This window comes from Prunus avium, chromosome 6 (genome assembly GCF_965620075.1).
Source record: "Prunus avium chromosome 6, drPruAviu1.hap1.1, whole genome shotgun sequence".
Taxonomy (NCBI): Eukaryota; Viridiplantae; Streptophyta; class Magnoliopsida; order Rosales; family Rosaceae; genus Prunus; species Prunus avium.
In genome coordinates this window covers 2,678,686-2,701,132 of record NC_142289.1, presented here as the reverse complement: position 1 = coordinate 2,701,132, position 22,447 = coordinate 2,678,686, and the positions used below count along the sequence as shown (strand labels likewise).

The 22,447-nt window shown below is 43.9% G+C and overlaps 2 protein-coding genes across 2 annotated transcripts; both read right to left on the bottom strand.

Annotated features, from left to right (window-relative positions):
• Positions 1 to 1,494: 1,494 nt before the first annotated feature.
• On the bottom strand, positions 1,495 to 14,994 carry LOC148293479 (uncharacterized). Its single transcript, XM_088254355.1, has 7 exons — positions 14,935 to 14,994; positions 14,623 to 14,838; positions 13,884 to 13,976; positions 13,699 to 13,806; positions 12,866 to 13,129; positions 1,932 to 1,982; positions 1,495 to 1,830 (listed from the first exon to the last, which is right to left on the bottom strand). The coding sequence occupies exons 1-7, from the start codon at positions 14,992 to 14,994 to the stop codon at positions 1,495 to 1,497; spliced, it is 1,128 nt and encodes a 375-aa protein (XP_088110481.1).
• Positions 14,995 to 15,878: 884 nt separating this feature from the next.
• On the bottom strand, positions 15,879 to 17,618 carry LOC148293478 (uncharacterized). The gene is made up of 4 exons (XM_088253920.1): positions 17,020 to 17,618; positions 16,665 to 16,949; positions 16,472 to 16,577; positions 15,879 to 16,385 (listed from the first exon to the last, which is right to left on the bottom strand). The coding sequence occupies exons 1-4, from the start codon at positions 17,616 to 17,618 to the stop codon at positions 15,879 to 15,881; spliced, it is 1,497 nt and encodes a 498-aa protein (XP_088110046.1).
• Between the last annotated feature and the right edge of the window lie 4,829 nt (positions 17,619 to 22,447).

The following is a 22,447-nucleotide window of genomic DNA, read 5'->3' as shown; positions in this document are numbered from 1 at the left end:
CAAAGACAAAATAAAGAGAAGTAAAATCTCTAGATAACATGTGGATGTCGTTGATAATTACCCCCTGCAACCCCCAAAAGCCTCATTGCCAGAAATGATATCATTAAGGACAGTCTTACTCAACCACAATTGAATCATAACCACCCTCCCATGCAAAGCGAAGGCCTTTTTGAATTGCTAAGAGTTCAGTAATCTTGGCTGAGAAACATCCGGTGATAGGTACTGAAATAACACCCACAAGATCTCCACATGCGCATTTCTTACAACTACCCCCAATTCCTGCTTCCAAACATTTTTACTACAAGCACCATCCACATTCAGTTTCAACTTACCAGGAGGGGAGGAGGACACCAATGAGTAGAGGAGGAAGAATGACTACGCACAATAGCAGTGTTGGCATAAATAAAATAAACTGAAAGACAATGGGCATATAGAATACAAGTCAATAGGCTCATGTCCCTTATGGGCATGAACTCGTGCATTTTGATCAACCCAAATAAGCCAAGTGGTAAGCAAAAATCTTAAGGTCAAAGTTCATTCTCACTGTAATCAATTACATGACACTAAAGATCTGCAAACGTAGGGTTATAAGTTAGTACCCGTTTGACATTGCTTATTTGGAGTGATAAGTGATTTTAAAAAAATTTTGAGAACCCCAGTCTGTTTGGTAACCTATAATAAAATCATTTATTATTAAAAATTGTTGTGGGAGCACTACAAGAAAAAAGTCCTTTCACAACGCGCAATGTGTGCGTTGTGAAAACATATTGACAACATGCGGCGCACGTTGTTGAAGCCGATGTCGTTAAAAGGTGTAGGGCTTTCGACAACAAGCGTTGAATGCCGTCATTTATTTTGGCGCTCGTTGTGAACAACATTAACCACAACACGCGCACGTTGTAGGAGCGATTGACAACAACGTGCCGAGCGTGTCGTCTTATAATATTATGACAACATGTCTGTGCTCGTTGTTGTTTATGTTTTGACAACAAGCAATGCGCGTTGTTATATCAAATATATATGTTTTTTAAAAAATAATTATCAAAATTACCTGATAAAAGTATAATTTATCTATAAATAGAAGCTCTATGATAAACATAAATATTTCCTTACTTCACATTCATAAGGCATCCCAGAATACAAAGCTTTCATTCAAAAGATAAATAAGGAGTTCCATACATATTACAAAGTTATATTCATCCCAATTATTCTAATTGTGCAAAATGATTGTTCTATGCATATAATTACAGTTCAAAATCCTTGTCAAAATAATCTAAAAACATGATTGATTGCACTCAGATCTTGCTGAAACATGCTTTAGAAACTTGGTTAGTTGCACCTCAAAATCCTTATCAAAATGGTGAGTATTGCAATTTGGAAGCATTGTCAAACATAGTCTAAGCACCTGAAAAAATAACATATGTAGCAAAAAAGGGATTATTATGTTATATAGAAACTTTGAATGTTCAATGTCAAAGTAAATTGAAAAATACCTTAGTGAAGCAATTTTATACAGCTTTTTGGCCATGCAACAGTACTGCCTAAAGCTTCACCAAGTCTTCGTGCTTCATCTGTGGGCCTATACAAGTTAAGTTGTTCATCAAGCACTTCATCAACCCAAACCTTCCAACAATTGCGTCCAAGAGGCATATGATGAACTTTAACACTTGGGTCTGTTGAGGCAATATGTCCCTCAGCTACAACTTGCTCCAGCTCAAAATTGTACCAGTGTAAGAGTTGGCATCTTCCATACTCAAGATTGCTACTTTGACCACATCTTGAATTCACATTATAACTTTTATCTTGTACATGACGGCTTCCTTGTTGTGACTATATGAAATACAATGGAAGAGGACAATAATTTAGAAATTATAAGCTATCTCATAGTTTACTAAATCATGCTATAATTATCATGAAAAATATATACTTACTTGAGTACATGCATGTGCACTTATCATATCCTCCACATTCTTATTGTGAGGCTGTAAACAATTAAAGAGAAGCTTGAATTTTTTTTTTTTGTGATTTAATAAATAACTATATGAATAAATGCTTCGTAAATTATTTTAAGAGTGTTGGCGCTAAATCTTGAACAGATAGAGATGAGTGCAACTTACAAATGGGATGGACGATCGAGAGATCGATTGAATATTGGATGCCGATTCTTCCTGTCCTTGGACGCTGATCCTGAATAGAAAGAAGTCGAGACTCGTAAGGTCTATGGAACCGGTGTGGAACCAGCCTAAGACCCTCTGATGCTGAAGTAAGTTTGTTGTTTTAAGAGCTCTTGCTGTTGACCATATAGAAGTATAAAAGTCAAGCTGAAAAGTCTTACCCCTGTATTGTAGTGGGAGGGGCATATTTATAGAGGGCATATAGTATGCTCTTAGTGCTCATTTTCGATGTGGGACTCGTGGGAGGGCCCTATGAGGTTGACACGAGTCCTAAGATATTTCAGGCGGGTGCTTCGAGGTTGATTCCGCAGAATCGGTAGGGGATACCGATTGTAGGCTGTGTTGGGCCCTGTAATGATCTTTTGCTGCTTTGAGACAATATCATCAGTAGCCTATGCCGATTGTCCGAGGCCTTGGGTGCTTGGGCGAGTTTATGAGATCCACGTGTCGTTGTACGAGCGGAGGGTCAGATATGGTACAAACAGTAGTCCCCCAAGTTGCCGATTGAGAAGCTTCTCGGTTCGGGACTTGAATGTGTATTCGGCATTCTGACCCGGACACAATGGTCCCATAATTGCCGATGGTGGTATGTAGTCCCCCAAGTGCCCAAGGGAGTGAGCTTGGATAGGAGACGGCATGATGTGCCGGTTGTTGCAAAGGGGCGAGTGAAAACTCATGAATATGCGGCTGCCGTTCGGCACGAGAGGTGAGTGAGAACTCATCAATGTGCGCATGCCGTTCGGCACGAGAGGTGAGTGAGAACTCATCAATGTGCGCCTGCCGTTCGGCACGAGAGGTGAGTGAGAACTCATCAATGTGCGCCTGCCGTTGGTTAGTGGAGTTGTGCTCGAAGGTGGCTAGATCTGCCACGTTCGGGAAGTTGAAGCGTCTCCGAGGATTGGAAGCGTTGTAACTGACTTTTGGTCTCTCCCATGCATGCGTAACACGTGTCGGCATGGCTGTGAAGAGCCGCGTCGTTTCGTATCCCGATGCGTCGCTTCGCTTCCCGATGCTAAATCAGCCTTATAAATGTGAGGAGAAGACGAGAGTACAAATACTTGGAAATTTTGAGAGCAAAGAGAGCTTGTGAGAGGCGATTTCCGGCAACCGTGCTAAGGCTGAGCAGGCGATTTCCGGCAAGTTTGAACAAGGCGGAGGCGATTTCCGGCGAACTTGAGCCACCGTGCAAACAAGGTATGTTGCCGTGTTTTCGTATTCCCATGGATCAAAGTGTTGAATTGCAAGAATTTATGTTTGAACAATGTATGAACAAGCATGAACACGCATGAACACGTATGAACGTAGTGTTTTTAGGAGGTAGAATAGGATTTGGATTCTAGCACAGCCCTTAGTGTACGTTCGTGTGTTGTTTGTAGATGTCAGATACCGAATCCGAGCGTAGGCGTAGTTCGAGGGCATACGAGGATGAGTCGTCCTCGGGGAGTTCTGCCGAAGAGAGTGGGAGTTCTGAATCTGCGAGCTCTTCGAGCTGTGAGATAGTGGAGGGGGCAGGAGGGCGTGCCGAGGCTGGGGGTACTTCAACGAGGGTGCCTGGGGGTGATGAGCCTTCGACCTCGGGTCGTGAGGCCGATGGGGGTGGTGTCTCTGTTGCCGTTCCAGGGGAAGGGGTGCTGAGGGTCGTCAGGGGTAGGCAACGGATCCCGATGGCGAAGCCCACGGAACCTGTGTTCGGAGTAGATGACTTAGAGCCGAACACACTGACCGAATCCGAGTTGGCGAAGATTCGGTCGGAGTACAATATTCCGGAATCGGTAGGGATGCGAATTCCGGAGCCCTTAGAGTCGCTTAGTGACAATGACAAGGGGGTGGTCTTCTTCATGGATGTGTTTAAGCATGGCCTTCGGTTGCCGTTAAAGCATTCGGTGCAGAAGATCCTGGCGGCGATCAGTTATGCGCCAGGGCAGTATAACCCAAATTTTTGGATTACGCTGCTCGGGACGATCACGGCGTTCAGCTTGGCCGGTGAGGGGGAGCCAAGCTACGAACAGTTCGCCCAGCTGTACAGTGTGACGAGGGCGAAGAGTGCCGATCATGGAGGGTGGGTTCAGTCCAACTGTCTCTCGGCAGGGCAGCGTGGGCACTTTGTGGTGGGGGTGCCGAGCTCTCAAAAGACGTGGCGCAAGCGTCGAGTGATTGTCTCCGGTGATTGGGAATCGGCACCCGGAGTTATCGTTGAGAGGAGGATTCCTACGTCCTTCCAGACAGTCGGTAGGGTAGAACCTGCCGTTCGGCAGGGTTAATGGTTTTTTTTTTTTTTTTTTTTGGGTACTGATCGTTGGTATTTTGGTTTTAGTGTCCTTGAAACGGCCGGCCGCACCGATCAGAGAGATTGAAGCAATCGAGAGGGTGAGAGCGAAGATTGCCGAAGAAGATCGGTTTTGTAAGGAGCTCCTCTACTTCCGGAATCTGTTCAAGGCAGGCCTGATCGGTAGGGCCGAACACGATCGGAGGGTGAAGGAGGAAGAGGAGGAAGAAAAAAGGCAAAGTAAGAGATGCCGTTCGGTAGGGTCGGTTTTTTTTTCGATTTTCCTATGCTGCCGTTTCCTTTCTGACTTCGTGTTTTTTCTGTTTTGCAGTGGCAGGAGGGAGGCCTATGAGCGAGGCGACGAGGAGGCGTCTGGAGGGGCAAGGGGCGCCAAAGACGAAGAAGGTTCAGTCCCCCGGGCCGAAGAAGAGAAGGACGGCAGGGCCAGCGGGAGGGACGTCGGCTGATGATCAGACGGTGGCTGACCGCCGCAAGGAGAAGAGGGCGGCGGAGGCAGAGGTCGTTCGGGAGGCCCACCTCCAAATGACGGGCAAACGGCAGATCGAGGGTCCCATCGATGTGACGCCGCTGCCGAAACGGCCAAGGGGCCCGAACGAGGGGACATCGGTGCTGATCCCTGATGATGAGGTGGAGGGGGAGGAGGGACCGGTTAACATCGCGTGTCCTCGGAAGGCTGTGCCGTTCATCAACTGTATGATTGACGGTGCCCAGATGGAGCTGGCTGAGCTGGAGCAACTGTCAACGAAGACGTTGCGTGAACAAACCGGTCGGGCCTTCCGTCTCCAAGCAGCGGTAAGTGTAGGATTTGTAGCTTCTTAAGGATACTTTGATTCGCCATGTATTAATGTGTCGGTTGGTGTGGCAGGCTAATATGGACATGTGGCTCTGCGCGAAGCGAGCTGTGAATGCTGCCGAACGGTACCAAAAGAGATTTGAAGAGGGCCGTTCGAAGATCGCTGATGCCGGAAAGATGCTGCAGGAGGCGGACCAGCGTGCCGAGGAGAATGCGGCCAAAATTGCTGAGCTGACGTCGAAGCTGGTGGCGACTGAGCTGGACGTGGTGGCTGCCCTTGAGGCGAAGGCAGCGGTAGAGGTGGCGATGGATGCGGCCGAGCGGTCGCATGCCAGGGAGCTGGTAGAGGAGAAGGCGAAGGCCGTTGCGGACTACCGATCGTCGGAGGAGTTTACGCGTTTGGTGGATAGAGAGGTCATGGAGCAATGTGACGACTTTCTCTATCGAGTCAAACGGTACAATGCTGACAAGAAGCTGAACCTGAACTTCCTCCGGGATCCACCACCGCTACCGGAATGGGTGACCGAAGAGATGGTGGAGGCCTACAAGGGCGAGGATGCCGAGGCCGAGGAAACCGACGACACCGAATCCAGTAGTGAGGAGGAAGGGAACCTCCCTGTGCCCAACGCAAGTAGTGCGCCGAATGCCGAAGCCTCGACCAATGCCGAGGATGCAAATGCCGGTCCTGGATGTGAAGGTGCAGCCGCCGATGCCGAACCCCAAGCCCCTTAGACTTCTCAGTTGCTTGTAATTATTTTGAACATGCCGAAAGGCGGCGTGTAAAGACAAATGGCCCTTCTGTGGCCTTTTATTTATCAATGTTAAGTTTGTTTCGGTTTAATGTGTTATGTCCCTTAATTCTGTATGTGTGCATGTCGTATGTAGAATATGTTTGATATAATATGGCTGAATGGTAGCGCCGTATGTATAGATTAGGGAGTTCCAAATTAAACCGATTACAAAAGTGGATGACCGAAGGTGACGACCGAAGGTATGACCTTTGTGTACAAAGGTGATGACCGAAGGGGCGTTCACTTGTAGTAATATTTGAGATGTTCTACATTCCAAGGGTGGCCGAGGGTTTGACCATCGGTACCACGCAAACGGTAAGTGCCTGGGCGGCAGATGGTGACAACTTCGTAAGGACCTTCCCAAGATGGACCAAGGGTGCCGTCGTTGGAGTCCTTGGTGGCGAGGGAGATTTTGCGTAGTACCCAGGCCCCTACTTTAAACGATCGGCGTCTGACGCGCGAGTCGTAGTAGCGGGAAGTCCGTTTTTTGTAGGCGGCATTCCGAAGCTGAGCCTGGGAACGGTGTTCCTCAATGAGGTCCAGGTTGAGAGTGAGCTGGGCTTTGTTTTGCTCTGGCTCGTAAGATGCCGTTCGGCACGAGGGTGCGTTGATCTCGACTGGAACAACGGCTTCGGAACCGAAGGCAAGGGAAAATGGCGTCTCGCCAGTCGACCGTCAGTAGGAGGTATTGATGGCCCATAGCGCTTCCGGAAGGAGATCGGGCCATGCTCCTTTAGCTGTCCCAAGCTTTTTCTTCAGCGTCTTCTTGATGATCTTGTTGATGGCTTCGACTTGGCCGTTCGACTGTGGATGTGCTGGGGAGGCGAAGAACAGGTTGATGCCAAATCGGTGGCATAGGTGCCGGAACTGAGAGGAGTCGAATTGTTTTCCGTTGTCGGTGATTATTGCGTTCGGGAGGCCGAATCGACAAATGATATTCTTCCATACGAAATGTTCAACCCTGGCTGCAGTGATTGTTGCCAAAGCTTCGGCTTCGGTCCACTTGGTAAAGTAGTCGACGGCGACGATGGCGAATTTGACCTGTCCCTTGCCCTGGGGCATAGGGCCGATGAGGTCTAAACCCCATTGGGCAAAGGGCCATGGGCTAACAATCGGAGAGAGTGGTTCGGCAGGCAGCTTTGGAACGGAGCCGAAACGCTGGCATTGATCGCACTTCTGGACCAGGGTGGTGGCATCGGCATGGAGAGTCGGCCAGTAGTACCCTTGCCGAATGGTCTTGAAAGCCAATGATCTAGCCCCAGAATGGTCCCCACAGGCCCCCTCATGAATCTCTCGTAGGACGTAGTTTCCCTGCTGCGGGGTCATGCACCGAAGCAATGGTAAGGAGTGACCACGCCGATAGAGAATCTGATTCAGAAGGAGGTATCATGCCGATCGGCGGCGGATAGTCGTTGCTTCAGGTTTGGTGTCAGGCAACGTGCCGTTGGCGAGGTAGGCGTGGATAGGATCCATCCAACTTGGATCCTGCCGAACGGCATGTACTTCGAGGTCGGTGGTACTGCGCCGAGTGAGGACCTTGATCGGCACATGGCGCCCTATGTTGTCGTCGATCGCTGATGCAAGGCGTGATAGAGCATCGGCGTGGCTGTTCTCGGATATGGGGATCTGTTGAACTTGGTACGCAGTGAAGTGGTGCAGCAATCGGCGAGCGTGTGTCAAGTAGGCAACCATCGAAGTGTCCTTGGCTTCAAATTCAGTCAGTATCTGGTTCACGACAAGTTGTGAGTCGCTACAGATCCTGAGTTGCTGAGCGCCCATTTCTTTAGCGAGCCGAAGGCCTGCCAACAGAGCTTCATATTCGGCTTCGTTGTTGGAAGTCCGGAATTGGAATCGGATGGCATATTCGATGGTTTTCTGGTCAGGGGCCTTGAGTACCAAGCCGGCTCCGCTGCCCTGTCGGTTGGACGAACCGTCCACGTAGAGAGTCCAAAGTGGAATTGACGGATTAAAGATTCCTTCGGTCGGGTGGGCGACTGGTACCGTCGAAGATGAATCGGATGCGGCGTCCTTCGAAACTGGCCCCTCGGACGCGGTTAACTCAGAGATGAAATCGGCTACAGCCTGTCCCTTCTCGGCAGGACGAGGGTGGTAGCGGATGTCGAATTCGCCGAGCTCGATGGCCCATTTGACTAGCCGACCGGATGTCTCCGGTCTCTGGAGTATCTGGCGCAGAGGCTGATTGGTGAGGACGGTAACACTGTGAACCTGAAAGTATGGCCGAAGCTTGCGTGCTGAAAGGACGAGAGCGTAGGCGAGTTTTTCGAGCTCGGGGTACCGAATCTCAGCGTCTTGCAAGGCATGGCTAATGTAGAAAATGGGGAGTTCGATGCCGTTCGGCTTGCGAATGAGCACAGAGCTAAGTGCCGTTGCCGAAATCGAGAGGTAGAGGATGAGTTCTTCGCCGGGGAGAGGAGTGGATAATAGGGGTGCTCTACTCATGTAGGCCTTAAGATCTTGGAAGGCGCGATCGCATTCGGCAGTCCAGACAATCTGCCGTTTGCTTCCTTTGAGGGCTTTGAAGAATGGAGCGCACCGATCGGTAGCCTTGGAGATGAACCGGGCTAGAGCGGCGACACGCCCAGTCAGACTCTGAATGTCCTTTTGTGTCTTCGGGACCTGCATGTCGAGTAATGCCTTGATTTTTTCAGGGTTGGCCTCGATTCCTCGTTGGCTGATCATGAAGCCGAGAAATTTGCCCGAGGAAACGCCGAAGGCACACTTGCTCGGGTTGAGGCGCATGTTGTACTTTTTTAAGACGCCGAACATGAGCGAAAGGTTGTGGAGATGAGAATCGGCCGTTCTGCTCTTGACCAGCATATCGTCCACATAGACTTCCATCGAGGTGCCAATGAGGTCGGAAAAAATTTTGTTGACCAATCGCTGGTATGTCGCCCCAGCGTTCTTCAGGCCGAACGGCATGACGTTGTAGCAGTAAAGTCCCTTGTCGGTGATGAATGCCGTGTGTTCGCGATCGGTATGGCTCATGAATATTTGGTTGTAGCCTGAGTATGCATCCATGAAGCTGAGAAGTTCATGGCCTGCCGTGGCATCCACCATCTGATCGATCCGTGGCAGAGGAAAGCTGTCCTTTGGGCAAGCCTTGTTTAAATAAGTATAGTCTTGACACATTCTCCAGGCGCCGTTCGATTTTTTGACTAAAACCGAATTTGCCAGCCAAATTGGGTAGGTTACTTCCTGGATGAAGCCGATGGTCTTCAGTTTGTCTACTTCGAGCCTCATTGCCTCATACCGTTCGGCATCGTAGGCCCGCCGTTTCTGCCTGATGGGTTTGAAAGTGGAGCAGATGCTGAGCTTGTGGCTGATGACACTCGGGGCGATGCCGGGCATATCGTCGTATGACCAGGCGAAGACTTCTGCATTGGTTTGCAGGAAGGTGATAAAATCGGCCCTGAGTGCCGGACTCAAGGTTGTACCGATTCGAACTTGTCTGTCCGGTTGTGCTTCGGAGAGGGTGACTGATTCTAAATCTTCGGCGGGTTGCGCTTGTGGGGTTACAGTCTCATCTCGGGGGTCATCTGGTTTGTCCGTCCCCCTGCCGTTCGGTACGCCCAAGCTGGTGGCGACCGAGTATGTTTCGCGAAGCGCAGCCCTTGCCGATTCCTTGGTTGCCGAAACGTAACACGTCCGTGCACTCAATTGGTCCCCTCGCACTTGGCCGACGCCAGCGTGTGTGGGGAACTTGAGGAGGAGCATGTGTGGTGACAGCATGGCCTTCATTTTTGTGAGCGCCGTCCTGCCGATGATAGCGTTGTATGCCGTTGGGCAGTCGACCACTAGAAAATGGGTGTAGAGGACCGTTCGTCTGGGGATGGTACCGACGGCGAACGGGAGCTGGACACTGCCGATTGGTTCAACCACATCGCCAGAGAAGCTCAGGAGAGGGGTGATATCCTTGTTCAGATGCCGAGGGTCCACGCCGAGGGCGTTGAAAGCGTCGGCGAATAGCACGTTGACCGAACTGCCGGTGTCGATGAGGATTCGGCCTACGTCGAAATCCGATATATCAGCCCGTATGATCATAGGATCAGAGTGGGGGAAGATGATGCCTCGCTCTTCTTCTTCAGAAAAGGTGATAGGTTCCCAACCGTTTCGTTGAATTTTGTCATTGCGTCCTCCCGCCACGCTGAGGATCTGTGGATGCCGTACGGCACGAACGTAGTTTTTTACGGATCGGTTGCTGGCTTCGGCAATAGGCGCCCCTCCACTGATCATATTGATCTGCCGATTCAATGAGTTATCCGTTGCTGGCTTGGTGTTTAAATACTGATCCAGCTTTCCGTCATTGATGAGGCGTTCAACAATTTTGCGCAGCGTGATGCATGATTCCGTATCATGGCCGTTGTATTGGTGGTACCGGCAGAAGACACCGGTGTCTTTTTCGCTCTGGCGAGGGAGTTTCCGATTGTTCGGCTTCGGTATCATATCCCCTTCGGTCAGGAGAACTTGCTCATAGGTGGTGTTGAGCAAAGTGAAGATTTCGTCTGGCCGATTCCCCTTGTGGTTGCCCTTCTTGTTGTTGTCCTGCCGTTCCCGGAAGTTGTCCTTCCGCTTGTTTCGCTGAGTGGAAAAAGCAGGGATAGGGGGTGCCGTTCGGTAGGGGGCCTAGTTTGCCGATCGGTCGACCGGGAATCGGTCGTAGTTCTGCGTTGGAGGCTGATCGGTCAACGCCGTTTTGTTTATTGGGGTCGAAGCCGATCCCTTGGAGTTGAAATGCTCAGCCTTGGCGTGGATAGCCGCCTGTTTCATTAATTCGGAGTAGGTGGTCCAGTTGCTGCTGTGGACCAAATAACGAAACTGAGACGACCGAAGGCCGCTTTTGAAGGCACCGAAGGCCGCCCTGTCGTCAGTTTCCGGACATCTGGAGTACTCATGGCTGAACCTAGCCGCATATTCCCTCAACGGCTCATCGTCTTGCTGCCGAACGGTGTATAGATCATCGGCGGAATATAGGCGATCGGTCTGAATCATAAAATGGTTGAGGAAGGTTTGCTTCAACTGATTGAAATTGTCGACCGTGTCTGGCTCCATCCGATAGAACCAATTCAGAGCGGCTCCGGTCAGGGTGGAGGGGAATAGCAAACATTGGCCTTCGTCCGTCAGTCCTTTGCAACCCAGAGCTGATTGGAAGGTATGAATGTGGGTAATGGGATCTTCGACCCCCGAATAGAACGATATGCGGAGTGCTTGGACCTCCTTCTCGTGTCTGAATGTCCGGATTCGATTGGTGAACGGCCCTGGCTGTACCGTTCCCCATGTTGGTGTCCGAGCCTGGTCTTGCTCCTTCTCGATGCGAGTCATCTTCTGTAGGAGGAGACGAATAGTCGGATCGGTAGATGGAAGATCGTCACCAAAGGGTTCGACCGCTCGGTTCCCTGTGCGTTGGTCAGTATTGTGACCTCGCCTTCCTTGGTCTGCCATTCGGCTGGGGCTTCTCTCGTAATTTCCTTTTCGCCGATCGTTGTCTTGGTTTGATCGGTGGCTGTGGCGTCGTGCAGAGGGCCCTGCTGATGAGATTGTGGTTCCTGGGGATGTTGGAACATAATCTGATTCGTCCGTCTCTTCCAGGCCGATCGCACCGTACCTCTGGCGTAAGGGGGATTTTGGTCCAAGTACCTCCAGGCGTGGATCGTCTAGCTTCGCCCGGACCTGGATGGGCGATGACTGCCGTTCCCTGCGCCGATCGTTGATCCTCTCGCGGCAATCAGAATAAACGTGATATTCGGGATGGCGTTCCTTCGGAGTGGGCACGAACAGTCTTCGGGAGACAGTTGGTCCGTTCGCGGCCTGCTGCTTCCCTCTATCCTGGAAAGTGGGCTTTCGTACGCTTTTAAACGATTTCTCCTGCCGAAGCTGTGTGGTTGGTTCCCGATCGTTCTGCAACTGGGCGGAGAGTGTTTGTTGTTGATGCAGTTGCCTCTGGGTGTCATCCAGTTTGGAGGCGAGAACATTGTTGTGCTCCTGCATTCTTGCCATATCCTGCTGTAGGGTCTCCATGCGAGCCTCCAGGGTGGTCGGTCGAGCAGGTGTCTGAAGCAAGGGAGTTGGATTTGGCTCGCCAACGAGGCCGAGGATGGGGCCATCGGTAGGGAGGGCCGAAGATGGATTCATTTTTTGGTCTCAGAGTTCTTTGTTTTGAGATATGGGTTGATCGATAAGCGATTCCCACAGACGGCGCCAATCTGTTGGCGCTAAATCTTGAACAGATAGAGATGAGTGCAACTTACAAATGGGATGGACGATCGAGAGATCGATTGAATATTGGATGCCGATTCTTCCTGTCCTTGGACGCTGATCCTGAATAGAAAGAAGTCGAGACTCGTAAGGTCTATGGAACCGGTGTGGAACCAGCCTAAGACCCTCCGATGCTGAAGTAAGTTCGTTGTTTTAAGAGCTCTTGCTGTTGACCATATATAAGTATAAAAGTCAAGCTGAAAAGTCTTACCCCTGTATTGTAGTGGGAGGGGCATATTTATAGAGGGCATATAGTATGCTCTTAGTGCTCATTTTCGATGTGAGACTCGTGGGAGGGCCCTATGAGGTTGACACGAGTCCTAAGATATTTCAGGCGGGTGCTTCGAGGTTGATTCCGCAGAATCGGTAGGGGATACCGATTGTAGGCTGTGTTGGGCCCTGTAATGATCTTTTGCTGCTTTGAGACAATATCATCAGTAGCCTATGCCGATTGTCCGAGGCCTTGGGTGCTTGGGCGAGTTTATGAGATCCACGTGTCGTTGTACGAGCGGAGAGTCAGATATGGTACAAACAAAGAGTTGTATACCTCTTGAGACATTTTAATAAATGCTTCAAGTTTGGCTTCAATTAGCTCCATCCTTTGAGATTGAGATTTCACTACGGACTCAAGTTCCTTCACTCGTCCGCTGCCTTGAATTACTGCATCTACTCTAGAGCGTGTTGCACCAAACCCAAGCCCTCGAACTCGGCCACGACTTTCAGGTCCTATAACTCTTGCTATAGCATCATCTCGTATAGAATTTCTCGATGGTGGATTCTCTTTCAACTCATTGCACGTCTTTATATCTTTCTATAACATATAAAACAAACAGATATAAGTCACGGGTTTTGATTCAAGACCTTTTACTTCATGTGATTCTATGTGTGTATGCCTAAGCATTTATATATAACTGGTGGCTTCTTCTTTACTCTTCCAGAATTTCCTTTTAATTCTTCCAATTTTCTATATGATTTTGGAAGTTTTTGAAATTAATGGATGGATTTGTTGTTTTATGCAGATACTAACCCTTTTCTTTTGACCAGTTATATCTATATCGCCAGTTATATCTATATCTCCCTTTTACACTTCTTACTCTTTTTTATGAATATCACAAGTTCACTACAGGACTAGATTAGCAAGATGGTCCATTGATGTTGATTTTGGTAGACAGTTGCTTGATGGAGAATGACCATTAATTATCATAGATTCACATAAGCTTAATAAACTAATATCACTAACGCAGAAATAAATATTCTTATAAAAATTAATGCATCATAACCAAACCTCATCAACTTCAACAAAATAAACCCAGAAGCTTCAACTGACTAAAGTCACACAGACAAATAATATTAATTTGAAATTTCCATTTGGTGTCTTACCAATATGTTGCTAACAACTTTGTTAATTGGTGTACCATCCTTTCTCTCATGCGCTTTTGTCCACAATGTCACTCTATTTATTTCTTCAGGATTTGGATGATTTAATTTCTACATGAGAACAAATTAGGTATCTACTTGAAAAAAAAATTAAACTAAATATTTGGTCGTATGCTTAGTAATCATACCATGTCATACTCCATACGGGCATAACCTTTTCGACTCATTGTATGTGTGTACTTTTGCTGCTTTCTCATTGCTCTAAATTTTTCACTTAGTTTCTGCAAGAGACAAATAGTTACATCAGTGGAAAAAAAAAAGTTAGAAATTGACACTACTAGAAATGTGGCTACTAGCCACTGACTATTTAGATACAAATTCATTAAAGTGCCTTGTGAATTTTTTTTGGAGACTAATTCTCCCACCATGCCTATTAAAGATTATGTGTGATTCATCCACGGGATTGCTTAGTGAAAATGGTTTTTTGTTGAAATGTAACCATGTTTATGAATCCTCTTATATACCACTGGACCTCACAAATTGAAAGGCAAAAAATTGATTCAAAGCAAAAAGAAGAAACCAGTGGATAACACCAATTAATGGATACTTGGACATCACAAATTGAAAAAATTAATGAATTCAAATCAAAAGGAAGAAGCCGTTGGAAAATACTAACTATTAGTAAGTGTGAAAGTTTTTAAAAAAATATCTTATTCCCATATGGTCTCTTTTGAGCAATACCCACCCCAAGCTAGGACATTCTTAACTTAATGGTGGCTGCATAGTTGCTATTGCTTAAAGGGGGCTATTAATTGTATCTAAAATTAATAATACACACAAATTCAAAGCAGTAGCTAGTCTTTGTTTTTTTAGTAGTGTGATAAGAATACCTGAAAGTATAATTATTGCTAAGAAAGAAATACTTACTTGAAATTCTGTTCCAAGTCTTTCTTTGACAAATTTGTCCCAATCTTCCTTTGACTTTACATTGTCTGGCTTAACAAGGGCAATGGCACGTGCCTTATGCTTTCTTTTACTTGCTTCACGAATTGCTGTTGTTATTTTTGATTTAAATTGTCTCCAATATTTTCCCATCATCCTAAAAGTAAAGTTTTTATGCTCATCTCCCACTATGTAGTTTTGCTGTATTTTCAAATACAATAGCAGTTCATTTTCCAAGTAGAGAACAGGTCGAATAACAGTTTGGTATATAATTAAGAAAGAAAAAAAAAAGCAAACCTGAATTAATGACCAAAGCTCATCCTTGTTTTTTTCTTTAAGGTCCTTCCAACTTGACATAACAACAGGCACATGCGCTCGGGTTAAGACCCCAAGAAATGAGGCAAAAGACTCTGAATTTGGACCACATAGTTGTCCCCCGAGATTGAAACTAATTTCTAACCGTGATTTTTTGCCTAGGGGAATAACTGCCATTCTAGTAGGACCTCGCTTCTTTTTTTGTTCATTGATTTGTGCAACATTTTCAACTTGTGCTGGTTGCTCTTCTACATCAGTGGCTGGTAGAGTAGATGAAAAATTGGACCTCAAATTAGATGTTCTAACCTCATTTTCACGCTGTCCTCTCATTGTAGTTTTCCGCTGCGAATTATCTTGTTGTGTACCTCTTGGTTGTTTCTCTTTGTTATTCATCCTCTCATCACATATACGAACTCCCGAACTTCTACGTTCAGTTGCAATAACCAATGCTGCCTTGATTTGTTTTGTTCTCTTCACAACAATCTTAGAAGACTTCACAGCACAAATACATAAATAAAATTAGTACCAAGTATTATTCACTTTGAAGAAAAGTAAAAAAAATAAAAATTTGTCTCACCTCACCACCAGACATCTTGTGATATAATTGTCAAAAGACTTTGACAGCAACCAACCTAGAAAACAATAAGTACATGATTTAGCTATGTAGTGACATATTATCCCTATATACTATCAACTGGCATTGAAATTTAAAAAATCACCACTCTTTAAAGAGAGGATGTTAAATACACCAAGCGAAGACATATATTTAATATTATCCTTTCACATCCAATGTTAGATGATTTATTACACTACTCATCAAAAAACATTCCATCGACGTCCATTCGCACATATTGTTCATTCTCATCATCATCATCATCATAATCAAGTTCTGATACATCAAATGGGGTAGATGTGCCACTTTCCATCTAGTCGGATATCTCCAAATCTTGAAATCCTTTGGGAGGTGCTTTCATGACAACATACCAACTAGATGTCTCATCCTCCCTAGAATAAAAAACTTGTTTAGCTTGTGATGCTAAAATGAAAGGATCCCTTTCAAACTGACTTTGTCCTTCGTGGAGGTTAACTAAGGTAAATCCATCATCTAGTTTGATGCCATTCACAATGCTTGCCCAATCACACTTGAATAAGGCAATATAAAATTCATGATATGACAAGACTATGACTTCTCTCAAAACCCCATAATAAGCTACTTTCCCTGTGACTGGTGTATGGTCTCTTGCACTAGATACACAAATAGTTGTTGCTTCAAGTGAAACACCGCTGTTTTGACGAGATTTCTCAGATTCTTTAGTGTGAAACCGAAGACCATTGATAATAAAACCAGAATATGAAATTGCATAGCGACTAGGCTCACGTGCAAGCCACTTTAAAGTATTTGACACATTGTGGACCATCTTCTCTGCCCTAATCTGTCCAAAATGTAAGCATGTTTTAGATATAAGTGTCAATTACATAAAATTCAAAATCCATTAATTATGATAAGATCTCTTAATACCTTAGCATCCAACCATGTGCTAAATGACTCCACGTGCTTTTTCTGTAATAAAGTTTCATTCTTTAATAGATGTCTACTTGAGTGCCTAAGTTCATCCAAATGCATCCTAACGTAGTAAGTAATGTGTTAGGAATTTTTTGAAATGTCACTTCCATGCAAGTTGCAAATTAGTAAAAAGGTTACAAAAACTTACTCTATATATGGCTGCACTTCTACCATATTGAACAACACTTGGCGATGAGCACTTTGTAACATCTCATTTGTAAGAATTATTTGTTTTCCTTGAGATATTGGACGCCCTTCCATCAGTAAATCATTTTCAAACTCTTCATTGCGCGCCTTCCTGGAGCCTATATCATCAGCTTGCTTTATATACCTGCTACATAGCAAAGCACACTCTTCAGCTAGGTAGCGTTCAGCCATACACCCTTCTGGTCGTGCACGATTCATAACATATCCTTTCAACACTTTCATATACCTAAAATATCAATGAGTTAGAATTGAAACAAATTTCATTTCAAGTTTAGTTTTGATAAATTGAAAACTACCTCTCAAATGGATACATCCAACGATATTGAACCGGTCTGCATAGACGAGCTTCCCGTCCTAGGTGGATTGTCAAATGCACCATTACATCAAAGAAAGAAGGAGGAAAGAACCTTTCTAACATGCACAATGTCTGTACAATGTCTTCCTCCAATTTTTCTAGTTTGTTTCTATCTACAACTCTTTGGCATAACTCATTAAAGAATGCACACAACCGAAAAATTGCAGTCCTTGGACCTTTAGGTAAAAGGCCCCTCAATGCCACCGACAACAATTGCTGCATTAGCATGTGATAATCATGGGACTTGAGGCCAAATATCTTACTATCTTCCAAGGATATACAATTTCCAATATTTGAACCATAACCATCAGGTAGTTTTAAATTGGCAAGCCTCCAACAAAAAGTTTCCTTCTCTTTCTTTGATAGAGTGTGAGGTGCTGCAGATAGATAAAAACGCTTTCCTGTTTTTTTGGGGTGCAAATCTTTTCTAATCCCCATATTTTCCAAGTCTTTACGAGATTTGATGCCGTCCTTAGATTTTCCCTTCATAAGTAAAAGTGTTCCAATAATACTCTCACAAATATTCTTCTCTACATGCATGATATCCAAATTATGACGTAGAAGTAGATTCTGTAAATCAATAAGCAATATGGTGTTATAGTAGTCATTGCAATAATAGTCAAAACACTGTTAAAAAAGGAGAAGGTGAGATATTTTATAGGGTTGGAAAGATGAGGGATCGTATTTTTTTTGTTTAGGGGTTATTTATTTACTTTTTCTTTATGAAAGGCGTGGGGTTTTTAAATGAATAAAAAAATAATTTATTACATGTAAATATTTAGTACCAAATATTATAATTAGAATGAGGGAGCTACCTCAAATTTAGAAATGCCCCTGATCCCAATGGAATCTAAAAGTCTTTCTTTTCTCGTGTATATATGTCATTGGAACTTGATGAAAGCTAGGAAACCTAACTCTGGTCTTGACTATCTCCTTTTTCAAAATCTTGTCTTTTCCAAGTGTAGTAGAATGTGCTTTCAACATCTTGATATGCTCTTTCTAGTTGTCTCCAAATCAAGATTAGTTAGTCTGAAAAATGAATCAAACCTTGAGATTCATCTTACTTTTAGCTCAAATTTCAACTAGAATATATGGTTCTCTCTCTCTCTACTTGTTAGCAGCAATATGTTGCACTGTTGAAACCCTAGCTATCTTGTGAAAGGATTTCATTTTCGTTTTCTAATACGCCCATTATATATATCAATTTTGTTATATTAAAACCTATAGAAATGTTGATCAAATTAACAAAGTAAGAAATGTGATTGCTATTTATGAGATTAACCTATGAATTGTGAAGTGTATATATTTTATATTACCCGTACTTTGAGGTATATCTTTTATCATATCAAATGTAGGTGAGAAGTCCACTACCCAAAAGTTTCAGGGGTTACAAAACTCTGTTTGATGTATAATCCTTCTATGGAAAGGGGAAGTGGTTTTCTACTATGAACTTATCAAAGTAATGAAGGAGAAGCAAAAAAAATTTGAGGAGTTCATGGAGAAAATGAGCTCAGGCTCCACTTGATATATCAGTCAGTCATCTTTATCATGATGTTGTTTTGAATTATGATGAGTAATGTTTTGAAGTATGATAGGCTAATGTTGTTTTGAATTATGGAGACTATAATGCTGTTTTCAATTATGATGCCAAATCTTTTGAATTCATGTTATGTTATGACATTGTTATAACGCATTTTATTGAAACGTGAACATTCCTCTCTACAAGCTTCTGCAACAGGGCTTCACGAGTCTTGCGACGAATTCTTAGTTTAGTCCGTTTAATAATTATTTGTGATATATTATCCTATATTTTGATGCGTATTATGAATTACAACATTGCAGAAATAAATAGTGTTGTTGCAAATTATATTATACATCATCACTTTTCCTATTTTGCATCCGCTTTTGCTTTTTTTTTTTTTTTTATATAAATATCTTAGATTAAACTTTTTGCGTGTTCTACCAAATCCTCATTGCGGTAGCCCAAGGAAGCTGCACTTCTCCCCCACCATTTGGCCACCAGAAGACAAGGGTTGAAATTTGACATTGAAGGAGTCCGAGGTCTCATACACAGCCCCAAATTCAGACCTCGGATCTGGAGGCCCGATTGAATACGGACTCGGGTTTAGGTCCATCATCAAATTATTACCTCCAACATAATCAGACCCAGAACCATTCCCAACCCTCTGACCCTTCAAAATACCAAAAACAACAATCAAAGCATACCTTTTACTTCTCCAAAGAGCTGAGACCCATATGGATGGTGTTGAATATTGGCTCAAATATTATGTTGTTTACTATCTCTGTTGTGTTGCATGTCGTCCACTTGGAGAAAGGAAGAGATTGTTTCTTTCCTTTCTCATGCATATGCCGAAAGCAAAGGAAGACATGTAGCACGTGGGCAAGCTATCAAGGGAGGGGAATGTTGGTTAATGTCAGCCTTTGTCATAAAGGAGGGAACAAAAGCCATGTGAAGCAAGTTGGAAAATGGGAAAAGCAAGTTTGACTAGCTGCATATTGATCACTATTTGCATGTGATGGTTTATCCCTAGATTCATAGAGTGGCTACTATATTTATGAAGCCAACAGAGTCATCCTGAGTCTGACAATCTCCAAAAAGTTCTCTTTGGTCTTGCTCCATATGCTCTTTCTTCAACTTTTCTATAGTAGCAAGTTGCTCAGGAGTAAGGGTCACTTCAGTAGTATGTGTCAAAACATTGACCTGAAACAAATTAGTCAGGACAAAATATGCTGAAAGTTATAATATGAAAAGGAGGAGGAGGACGAGGGGGGAGGGGGGGTTTGTGGATTTGTAAAGACGTAAAGTATAAATGAAACAAATTCAAATGATTCTCCTCTGTCACCTACTTGCATCAATTATGCAGTAATTCTAAACCAAAAGGACAAACAAATGAGTACAACATATCGAACACATTCTGCACATGTCACAGTGACATTTAAGGATACAGTCACACATATGAAATTTGCAACTAATATTTTAAATTTTCTGATATGTCTCAGCGGTTTAAAATTTTTGTTTGAATCAAAACAATGACCGAGCAGAAAATTGCAGACTCTAAATGGAGAAAATTGGCCCCTTTGGTTAAGCAGGTAAGCTCAAGCTCAAGCCGTCTCTCTCTGTCTCACAGAAGCTTACATATCAGAGATGCCTAAGAATTTCCAAAATAGTGAGAGGAAAATATCAACTTTAGAGTCTGAGGGAAAAGAATAATAAGAAAAAGAAAAAAGAAAAGGGGAAAGAGAACGTTGAGAAAGCAAAGCTGAAACAATAAGTAGAAGGAAAGGGTGTGTGGGCTGTGGCCTCTCTGGTTTTTGGCCATGCAACAGTACTGCTTAAAGTACTCACCAAGTCTTCGTGCTTCATCTGTGGGCCTTTCAGATAGTTTCTTTTAGGAGCATTTTACTGTAGTAAAGTAATATAGTTTTGACAACATGAGCTGAGCGTTGTTGAACTCCAGATACAACAACACGCCAGGATGCGTTGTTAAAATATCCTCGAAATTCCATTTCAACAACGCGCATTTATAGTCTGTTGTTAAAAGCGATATAACACAACACATATACTTTGTACGTTGTTAAAAGCCTAATTTCACAACGCAAACTTACGCACGTTGTTAATAATGTGTTGTGGTAGAGTATTTTTCTTGTAGTGGAGAAAGCAATAAAGGAAAGCGGCTAATGAGCTGCTTTCAATTTCTGATTATACGATAATCAGATTTGAGGAAGCGCTGGGTTTAATGAAAATTATAACATTCCAAAAATACCCCAATATGATTTCACGCTTTCTTCTTCTTCGTGCATCTTCTCTATCCCAAGCCACAGAGCACCTTCTCCTTCTCTTGCATTCTTCCTCCATTTTTCTTCTTGTTGGATCAATTGAAGTGCATTCCTAAGAAGCCACAAGACTCAAGTAAGGGGCATATTGTGTTTATTTCTTCTCAATTTCATTCTTCCCTCTTTTTCTTTAATTTTTAGGGTTTTAACTATCTTAGTTCTTCTTCATGCCATCTCTTCACAGAGATCACTCATCTCCTTCTCTTCCATACTACCTACGATTTTTTCTGGTTGGATCAATTGAATCGCACTGTTAAGCTACAAGACTCAGGTATATTTCTTTTCAATTTCCTTGTTCCCTCTTTCTCTTTGATTTCTAGGGTTTTAACTTTCAATTGTAGCTGCTGTTGGTTTTCTATATTATGTATTGGCATGAGAATGACATTTTTCTATTTGGGTTTTAGGGCAAGTTCCTATAAACTGGTTGAATTGGTATAGAAAAGGGAAATAGTCAAATAGACTTCGAGGAGGTCATAATTAACTTCTTGGAATTTTCTACTTGGAAACAGGCAAAATAGATTTCGAGGCAAATAGGGTCAACCTCCAAAGCATTATTCCTTGTTCCCGAAGATCACAGTGAACTAGATCAAAAGCAAGCCAACTTTTATGATTACTCAAATTGAACGAATAGCTAGTACACAAGTCTCACAATAGAAGTTTGGCGTAGCACCATGAAGGAAACACATATCTTAAACAACCCAAAGACGGATGTCCTCAACGGCAATGCTATAACCTGTTTGTGTGTGTGTGTATCTGATATTATTGCTCTGGGCTTGATAGTGTAAAGTCAGGTCATATAACCCCTCTCCTTTTGCCTCTTGTCTTGAGATCACAGTGAATTAGATCAAAAACATATATGTTTTTAATTGAATTTGAGTCATTGTTTTATTTCATATGATCCGTAAATTCATATACAATTATTTGCACATATCATTCATTGAAAGTACGTTTAAGGTGTCCTTCATTGGTGAAGTGTATTATTTTCATTTTGTGAATTTTGTTTCACAGAAAACAATCTACTGGAACAAATCGGTCATATTTAAACACTTTTAGGTTTAACAGGATGGCTAAGGAAATTGATCCTATATGAAAATCGCTTCAATTATGTATTTGCATTAGACTAGGATACTTTAGTTTTTTGTTTTCCACCTTTCCCAGCACTGTGTGGAAGCTTAACTATAGAGTTCCTTGTGGCCTCATCTTAGAGACAATCCTATTCAGTTGCCTCCTTATTTTTCTGGTTTTTGGTGCCCGGCTGCCAACAAGGTATGGGTATTCTGTGAGCAATTTGAAGTGCCGTAGTTAGAAACTTAATTGTTGTTTTAGTGGGAGGATATTACATTAGTTAACATGGGAGAAGGGTTTTATCCTTCTATAAATGGTCATGTCAACCAGTCTCTTGGGATTACTTCATTATATGAATTTACTGATCATGTGTAGGATTCCAATTTCATGAAGACGAAGAGAGCAAAATATGAATTTCTATATAATTTGGGAAATATCGTATAAACAAA

Coding starts and splice junctions, on each gene's coding strand:
- LOC148293479 (XM_088254355.1), bottom strand. CDS start 14,994: ATGTCAAGTTGGAAGGACCTTAAAGAAAAAAACAAGGATGAGCTTTGG. Junction 13,977..14,622: donor GACTTGGAACAGAATTTCAA/GTAAGTATTTCT, acceptor TGTCTCTTGCAG/AAACTAAGTGAAAAATTTAG. Junction 1,831..1,931: donor GTGCACATGCATGTACTCAA/GTAAGTATATAT, acceptor TATTTCATATAG/TCACAACAAGGAAGCCGTCA.
- LOC148293478 (XM_088253920.1), bottom strand. CDS start 17,618: ATGCATGTAGAGAAGAATATTTGTGAGAGTATTATTGGAACACTTTTA. Junction 16,950..17,019: donor TGGATGTATCCATTTGAGAG/GTAGTTTTCAAT, acceptor TTGATATTTTAG/GTATATGAAAGTGTTGAAAG. Junction 16,386..16,471: donor GCACATGGTTGGATGCTAAG/GTATTAAGAGAT, acceptor CATTTTGGACAG/ATTAGGGCAGAGAAGATGGT.